Source organism: Lepidochelys olivacea (genome assembly GCF_965140295.1).
Source record: "Lepidochelys olivacea isolate rLepOli2 genome assembly, chromosome: 18".
NCBI classification, from domain to species: domain Eukaryota; kingdom Metazoa; phylum Chordata; order Testudines; family Cheloniidae; genus Lepidochelys; species Lepidochelys olivacea.
The window spans coordinates 16,025,364-16,034,454 of record NC_140428.1 but is presented as its reverse complement, the minus strand read 5'-3'; the positions used below and the strand labels follow the sequence as shown (position 1 = coordinate 16,034,454).

The following is a 9,091-nucleotide window of genomic DNA, read 5'->3' as shown; positions in this document are numbered from 1 at the left end:
GGGATCTGGGGCAAAAATTGGGGATTGGTCCTGCTTTGAGCAGGGGTTGGACTAGATGACCTCCTGAGGTCCCTTCCAACCTTGATATTCTATGATTCTATGTAGCCTAAATGTCGTCAGGCAGCAACTCTCTAGTTGGTTGCAAGGGGTCTTATGGCTCAAATCCAGCAGCCGAACCCATCCTTGCACTCATCCAGGACCACAGCACAGAGAGCTACCAAGCTTAAACTGCAGCTCTGGCTTCCAGCAGGCAATTGTGTGTCAGATGCCTGACTCCCCCACTCACCGTCACACACACGTGCACACAGAGCATGACAGCATCGCCCTCGTAACCGCACACGTCACAGTTCTCAGGAACACTGAGGGCCTGATTCTCATTTACACTTCGGTCCCTTTCAGTGCAAAAGGGCCTTAATGTAAATGAGAATTAGGCCTCGCCAAAGTCTCCTTGCAAGTTCTGATGAAACCTGAATTATTTCTGGAGTGAACAACGTCTGCAATATTTACAAGATGTGCTGGTGGCAAACAATACACAATGTGTACACACAGCCTCCAGCATGGACAGACACAATTCACCTTCACTCTTTCATGTACACTTGACACATACACACACAGCCATACAGGGGCACGTACACACCTTCTGTAGGTCATCTAGGCAAGCCAACTTTCTAATGGCAGGAAACCAAACACCCTTGCCCCGCCCCTTCCCTGAGACCCCGCCCCTTCTCTGAGGCCCTGCCCCTTCACCGAGGCCCCAGCCCCCCGCTTACCCCATCCTCCCTCCCTCCGTCGCTCACTCTCCCCCACCCTCACTCACTCGCTCACTTTCACCGGGCTGGGGCAGGAGGTTGGGGTATGGGATGGGGTGAAGGCTCCGGCTGGGGGTGCAGGCTCTGGGGTTGGGCCAGGGATGGGGGGTTTGGGGTGCAGGAGGGGGCACTGGGCTAGGAGGTGAGGCTGAGGGTTTAGGATATGGGAGGAGGCTCCAGGTTGGGGCAGGGGGTTGGGGTTAGGGTGTAGGAGGGGGTGAGGGCTCAGGCTGGGGGTGCAGGCTCTGGGGTGGGGCCAGGGATGAGGTGTTTGGGGTGCAGGAGCGGGCTCCGGACTGGAGGCATGGGGCTGAGGGTTTCAGAGTGTGGGAGGGGGCTCCAGGATGGGGCAGGGAGTTGGGATGTGGGAGGAGGTATGGGCTCTGGGCTGGGGGTGCAGGTTCTGGGGTGGGGCCAGAAATGAGGGTTCAGGGTGCAGGAGGGGGCTCTGGATTGGGGTATGGGAGGGGTGAGGGCTCCAGCTGCATGTGTGGGCTCTGGGGTGGGGCTGGGGATGAGGGGTTTGGGGTGCAGGAGGGGGCTCAAGGCTGGGGCCGAGCACTTTGGAGTGCAGGAGGGGGCTGAGTGCTGGGGCAGAGAGTTGGGATGTGGGAGGAGGTGCGGGCTTTGGGAAGTCCTTCAGCAGCCCATTCCCAGAGCGCCCTGCATCACTCGAAGACAGGGATACCTCGAACTCCTGGTGCCGGCAATGGTGTGACCGAGCACAGGGTAGCCGCAGGGGCACGCACTGCAGCCAGAGGCCAGCCACAGGAGTGCGAGAAGTGGGCAGCAGTAGGAGCTTCGCATGCCATGGCCCCTCAACAGCCAACTCCAGCTGGAGCGCTCGTGGCCTGACACAGCCAATGGGAGCTGTGCCTGTGGGCGAGGAGCGGGGACAGCACGCAGAGCCCCCCTGGCTGCCCCTCCACCTAGGAGCCGGACATGCCGGCCGCTTCCCAGGAGCCGCATGGAGCCAGGCAGGGAGCCTGCCAGCCCCACTGTGCCACCAATCAGACTTTTAATATCCCAGTCCGCAATGCTGACTGGAGCCACCAGGGTCCCTTTTCGACCAGGTGTGCTGGTCAAAAACCGGACACCGGAAACCCTAACTCCATACTCATCAACAGCCATAAATATTTCATTGAAATAATATTCAGAGGCTATTAGAAACTCACAAAAAGAAAATTACAATTGAGCCAAGATTTATGGTATTCCGTGAGCTGGGCTAAGAGGCATGATCTGAGCACAGATGGGGGTTAGGAACTCGTGAGTTAATCTCTGATCCTTCTGAGGCCTTGGGCAAGTCATTTCCACCTGCTCTGCCTTAGTTTCCCCTTCTGTAAAACAGGATCCTGAAATTTACCTACCCCCTTGGTTTGTTGCGATGATAAACGTTCGCCAAGTGCTTCGAAGATGGAGAGTGCTGTGCAAACGATGACACTGGCCTTTGTGCTTTGGAGCTGTGCCAAAAAAAAATCAAATTTCCAAACGTGGGTGCCGAGATGCACCTTTAGGCCTGGAATAAGTCACCTGATTTGCGGGTGCTTAGAAGCTCTGGAAACGGGGCCACTTATTTACCTGCCTAAATATTGATGCAATTGCCTGTCTTTAAGCACCCATGACATGTTTGCCTCCAGCATCTTTGAAACCGGCACTAGGAAGCTGGTATGAAAATCCCACAGCACTGACCCCGAGTGTACGTGGCAGGGTAAATATTTGTTTTCCCACCGTGGGCTAATTCTAGGTTCTTTTGCTCTGAGTGGACCACAGCACTGGTTTCTCTCTCCACACCCCCCCCCAAACCCCCACACACACAGAGGAACCCTGGGCTCTCTAGTACTTAGACACCACAGGCCTGAGCTAAGGTTGCTATGGCAAACGTCCTTGGCATCTCTCTGATTTTGTGAGTGCTCAGAATTGTGAGTGCAAGGAACACACCTCACCCAGTCACATCCCCATGGCCAAAGCAATGTGTAGCCAAGAGCCGGGCGGGTGTCTGCTTGGGAGGCAGCCCCATGGCTGATGGGCATTGCAGAAATGGCCCAGGTGAGGCTGTGGGAAAAGTGGTCTTCCTGTGGGTGAGCTCTGAGCTGGTGTGTGTGTGTGTGAGCTCTGGGCTGATCTCTCTGTGTGTATATGTGTGTGTGTGAGTGAGCAAGCTCTGAGCCACTGTGTGTGTGTGCGTGCGTGCATTTGAGCGAGCTCTGAGCCGCTCTGTGTGTGTGTGTGTGTGTCCTCTGGGCTGAACTCTGTGTGTGTATATGTGTGTGTGTGCGCACGTGTGGTGTGTGAGCAAGCTCTGAGCCACTGCGTGTGTGTGTGTGAGAGACAGAGCGCTCTGGGCTGGTGTGTGTGTGTGTCTATGTGAGAGCTCTGGGCTGCTCTGTGTGTGTGTGTGTGTGTGTGTGAGTTCTGGGCTGCTCTGTGTGTGTGTGTGAGTTCTGGGCTGTTCTGTGTGTATGGGAGAGACAGAGCGCTCTGGGCTGGTGTGTGTGTGTGTCCATGTGAGAGCTCTGGGCTGCTCTCTGTGTGTGTGTGAGTTCTGGGCTGTTCTGTGTGTATGGGAGAGACAGAGCGCTCTGGGCTGGTGTGTGTGTGTGTCCATGTGAGAGCTCTGGGCTGTTTTGTGTGTGTGGGAGAGACAGAGCACTCTGGGCTGCTGTGTGTGTGTCCATGTGTGAGTTCTGGGCTGCTCTGTGTGTGAGTTCTGGGCTGTTTTGTGTGTGTGGGAGAGACAGAGCACTCTGGGCTGCTGTGTGTGTGTCCATGTGTGAGTTCTGGGCTGCTCTGTGTGTGTGTGTGAGTTCTGGGCTGCTCTGTGTGTGTGTGAGAGACAGAGCGCTCTGGGCTGGTGTGTGTGTGTCTATGTGAGAGCTCTGGGCTGCTGTGTGCGTGTGTGGCTGCTGTGTGCGTGTGTGGCTGATGGAGCCGCCCGGGAGGGGGAGCAGCACACGCACCGGCAGGGGATGAATCCCCGCATCCTCTCCTCAGTGCTGTCAGGACAGGAGAAGCCGCGGGACCGGGAGCCGCAGCCCGCAGCGGGACGGGGCGATCGGGATCGGCGCATCTCCCTCCAGCAGCAGTGGGGTAAAAACAGCGGGACAGGGGCACCCGCCCAGATGCAGGAGAGTGGGCGGGCGTGGGGGGGAAGGGCTGAGAGAGGGGCAAATCCATCCATTTGCAGTGGGGCAGGGCAGAGGGAGGGGCACTCCCAGCAATCTGCAGGGGGGTAGGGACCGGGGCCATTCCAGGCGGTGCAGTGGGGTAGGGACGGGGCATCTCCAGGCGGTGCAGTGGGGTAGGGACCGGGGCCATTCCAGGCGGTGCAGTGGGGTAGGGACGGGGCATCTCCAGGCGGTGCAGTGGGGTAGGGACCGGGGCCATTCCAGGCGGTGCAGTGGGGTAGGGACGGGGCATCTCCAGGCGGTGCAGTGGGGTAGGGACCGGGGCCATTCCAGGCGGTGCAGTGGGGTAGGGACGGAGCATCTCCAGGCGGTGCAGTGGGGTAGGGACCGGGGCATCTCCAGGCGGTGCAGTGGGGTAGGGACGGGGCATCTCCAGGCGGTGCAGTGGGGTAGGGACCGGGGCATCTCCAGGCGGTGCAGTGGGGTAGGGACCGGGGCCATTCCAGGCGGTGCAGTGGGGTAGGGACGGGGCATCTCCAGGCGGTGCAGTGGGGTAGGGACCGGGGCATCTCCAGGCGGTGCAGTGGGGTAGGGACGGGGCATCTCCAGGCGGTGCAGTGGGGTAGGGACCGGGGCCATTCCAGGCGGTGCAGTGGGGTAGGGACGGAGCATCTCCAGGCGGTGCAGTGGGGTAGGGACCGGGGCCATTCCAGGCGGTGCAGTGGGGTAGGGACGGGGCATCTCCAGGCGGTGCAGTGGGGTAGGGACCAGGGCATCTCCAGGCGGTGCAGTGGGGTAGGGACCGGGGTCATTCCAGGCGGTGCAGTGGGGTAGGGACGGATCATCTCCAGGCGGTGCAGTGGGGTAGGGACCGGGGCATCTCCAGGCGGTGCAGTGGGGTAGGGACCGGGGCCATTCCAGGCGGTGCAGTGGGGTAGGGACGGAGCATCTCCAGGCGGTGCAGTGGGGTAGGGACGGGGCGTCTCCAGGCGGTGCAGTGGGGTAGGGACCGGGGCCATTCCAGGCGGTGCAGTGGGGTAGGGACGGAGCATCTCCAGGCGGTGCAGTGGGGTAGGGACCGGGGCATCTCCAGGCGGTGCAGTGGGGTAGGGACCGGGGCCATTCCAGGCGGTGCAGTGGGGTAGGGACGGAGCATCTCCAGGCGGTGCAGTGGGGTAGGGACGGGGCATCTCCAGGCGGTGCAGTGGGGTAGGGACCGGGGCCATTCCAGGCGGTGCAGTGGGGTAGGGACGGGGCATCTCCAGGCGGTGCAGTGGGGTAGGGACCGGGGTCATTCCAGGCGGTGCAGTGGGGTAGGGACCGGGACATCTCCCGGAGGGGGTGGGGCGGAACAATGGCTCGGGGAGGAGCCGCGGGATCGGGGCCCCTCCCGGTGGGCTCGGAGGAAAGCCCCTTCCCTGCGCCGGCGGAAGGCAGCGATTGCCGGCCAGGACCGGGTCCCGCTGCCTCTCCAGCCTCTTCCCCTCCCCCTTGCAGAGCCGCGATGCTGCCCTGGCGCAGGAACAAATTCGTGCTGGTGGAAGCGGAGCGCCGGGGCAAAGCGAAGAGCCTGGGCCCGGGGCTGAGCTACGCCTCCCTGCTCTCCAGCTTCCTGCGCTCCTGCCCGGACCTGCTGCCCGAGTGCCCGCTGGAGCGGCTGGGCAGCGTGTTCCGCAGCCGGCGGCACAAGGTGGAGCTGAACCAGGAGGACCCCACCTACACGGCCTGGTACCTGGGCAACGCGGTCACGCTGCAGGCCAAGGGCGAGGGCTGCACGGACGAGGCGGTGGGCAAGATCTGGGCCAAGAGCGACGGCGGGGCCAGCGGCACCAAGGTGAAGCTGACGCTGGGGGCGCACGGCATCCGCCTGGCCCCCTGCGAGGCGCGGGGCGGCGCCGGCGGGCGGCGGCCGGGCCACGCCTACCTGCTGCCCCGCATCACCCACTGCGCGGCCGACGGCCGGCACCCCAAGCTCTTGGCCTGGGTCTACCGGCACCAGGTGAAGAACAAGGCCGTGGTGCTGCGCTGCCACGCCGCGCTGCTGGCCAAGGCGGAGACGGCGCGGGCCCTGGCGCGGCTGCTCCACCAGACGGCCAGCGCCGCCTTCGGCGACTTCAAGCGCCTGCAGAGGCTCAACGACTCCCGGCGCCTCCAGCGCCAGCGCCTGGGCGACGCCGTCGTGCCGCGGGTGCCCGCCCGCAAGCTGCTGCACGGGCAGTGCCCCTACCGGCCCCGCGCCGACCGCAGCCGCGGCGCCCGCCGGCTCAGCTCCATCCTGGAGGAGGAGGAGGGCGGCGGCGAGGAGCACCTGGGCGGCTCCCGCAGCCCGGCGGCTGCGGGCGCCAGCGCCCCGCAGCGCCGGGAGCGGGCCGAGGTGCTGACGTTAGCCCGGGAGATGAGGGGCTGGAGCCTCCGTTCCCCGGCGCCCTGGAAGCCCGCTCGGGAGGGACCCTGCTGGTCGGGCCGCTGAGGCCCGGAGGCTAGAGACAGCCCCGCTGCCGTGGCGGAAGGGCCCGCCTGGCTGGGGTGAGGCTGGGCAGAAGGCGGCTGGAAACGCCACCTGCAGCTGGGCCCTGGCTGCTGCCTTTGCAGCCGGGGAGAGGCAGATCGCCGGAAGCGGACAGCGGTCAGCGGGCCCCGCGGGCTGGCGGGGCTCGCACACAGATAGACTGACCTACCCTGCCTGCCCTTAACGCTCCTTCACTCCTGCCATCCGAGTACGGGCACCGGCTCCGACCTGGCCCTTTCCCCTGATCTTCTTCTGAGCGGACACTGAAATGATCTCGACCGGTTGGTGCATATATCTCCATCTCTTACACACACACACACACACACACACAGACACTTGCTAACCGGCTCAGAGAAAGACTGCCCTGACTCTAATGACTGGCATCAAAGCCATGGGCTGGCTCCTGCTAAAGTGAGACATGCCCGCACGTTCTGGAAGGGGGAAGAGTTCCCTGAATGGGCAGCTGGCAGGGAGCAACTCTTGTGTGTATTTTGTACTTCCAGTGATTTCAAGAGAAAGAGAGAGAGAGAGACACACACACAAACTGCCCGGGTGGGGGATTATATTTCCATTTCAGCAGAGGGAAGGAGAAGCTGGTCCAGCTGAAGTGACTTTTACTACTTGATCTAAACTAAAATTTATATATTTAAAAAAAAGCCATCTATTTACAGAGAGATGCCCTTAGATTTCACTTCTATTACAACATGCAATTTTTCTGTACAGTTTTGTACATGTCACATAGGACAGGTGCCTGCATGTGTCTGACACTGGGGAGGGGATGTGGTTTGGGGACGGCATGTACAGCACTATGGGGCTGAGGGTTTGATTTTCAAAGGTGCTGGGCCCCCACAGCTCTCCAGAAGGGGTTGTGTGAGTGCTCCAGAGCTCTGCAAATCAGGACACAGTTACATGGCTAAAGATAAGTGTCTAAATTCATATTTAGGTACCTAAATAAGCATCCTGATTTTCAGTGATGCTGAGCACCAGTTGTCTTTGATGGGATTTGGAGAAGTTCAGCACCTCTGAAAATCAGCCCTCTTTGATTTAGGTAGCTAAAGGAGGGTTTAGCTGTCTACAGTTTGGCACCCAAGTTTGGAAAATTTGGCGCTGGGGTGCCTAGGTGTGTCTTAAGGAGATGGGCTATAGAACACCCAGGAGCCAAATTCTTCATCTTGCTTTGGCTTCAACGGGGTTACATCGCGGAAAGATTTGGCCCACATGTGTGCGACTCTGGGGATGAGATGCAGAGCATCACACAGAGAGCACACACACACACACACACACATATAATGTGGTAATTGTAATAAAGTTTCTCTGCGTGTTCTGCAATATGATTACTGTGCTTTATCTTTTGTAAACATTTAGCTGCCATTGTATCTCAAGAGCAGTAGTAGCTGGAACACAAACCAGCTCAGTGCTGGGTGAGGAATCGGGCTTCTATCTATTGATTTATTTCAGAGTTTTATACCGCTGCCCTTCACAGTAGTATCTGAGTGCCTTCCTGTCAAATTAATAGTGGTATCAACATTCCCAGTGGTCTTCATGGAGACTCTGGCACCTCTCCCTTTATGGGGTCCAGTCTAGGTTCTGGACCAGGAGGGTCATTTGGCTAGATTGCGTACCAAGCACTGATTATAAATGAGGGATTTTACTGCTCTGTTGGGATGGTGATGATGATGTTTGCGTGGGTGTGTATGTGGGTGAAGATTTGTTTGCTCAAAGGGGGTTGTGTGTGATTATTTGGGGAGGGTGCATGTGCATATGAATCTGTGTGATTGTGTCTCTCGGTGTGTGCCTATGCGTGTATCTTTTCCAAATGTGTACTCACACTTTGTGTGCATTTCATGTGTCTGCCATGTGCACATGTAGGAATATAGCTATACATTTGGCTTTAAACTGGGGAGCTGTAGCAGGATGCCCAAAGCCCACATGCTGATGTTCAAATTAGCATGTACCGCCAGTAAATTACCTGCAAGTGCATAAATACCTCCTCTAAGTGCCAATTTCGATGACCAAATGTGGGAGGTGGCTGTCCCATTCAGGCACTTGTTTGACAACACAGCCCTGTATTTCTCTGTGTGCTGTATGCAGGGTAGATTGTAGACATGAAAGCATCTCACCCTTTTTGTGTGGCGCTCTCTGGAGATCAGCCCCTAGCAACCAATTTCCAGAAAAGAGAGAAACTCTGGAATGATTCTGTGCCCTAACATGGAGGAACGTACCGGAGTGTATTGCAGAAGGAGGAGAAAGCGGGCAGGGGTAAGCAGTTTTGCAAGCAGACAGCTGCCTTATTCCCTTTCATCTTCCCCGGGGCTGCCACCACCACGCTTCCGTGGCATTTATCTCTGCTCTTGGGAGGAACAAACAGCTCCTGAAAAAACAAAACCGAGGAAAAGTCGTGACATGCTTTTAAAAATCCACATTCCCTCTTGACGGCAACGGAAGTTCTAGAAATGATGTCAAATAAGCAGCCGTTTCCAGTGGCCATGGCAACCGGCATTTTTAAAATCATGAGGCAAATGCCTCTGTGGCTTAACTCCACCCCCTGCGAGGAGCTTCCACCGGGGAGGGACTGGTCACATTTAAGCTAAGAAGATTGTTTTCCTCTTTCCCTTTATTCCTCTGCCTTTGAGGCATGTGGGTTTTAT

At 58.7% G+C, this 9,091-nt stretch overlaps 1 protein-coding gene across 1 annotated transcript; it reads left to right on the top strand.

Moving 5' to 3' along the window:
- Positions 1–3,809: 3,809 nt before the first annotated feature.
- FAM43B (family with sequence similarity 43 member B) lies at positions 3,810–7,777 on the top strand. The gene is made up of 2 exons (XM_084651796.1): positions 3,810–3,896; positions 5,432–7,777. Exon 2 carries the CDS (start codon positions 5,439–5,441, stop codon positions 6,402–6,404), a length of 966 nt encoding a protein of 321 aa, XP_084507922.1. The 5' UTR covers positions 3,810–3,896; positions 5,432–5,438; the 3' UTR covers positions 6,405–7,777.
- The last annotated feature ends 1,314 nt before the right edge of the window (positions 7,778–9,091 follow it).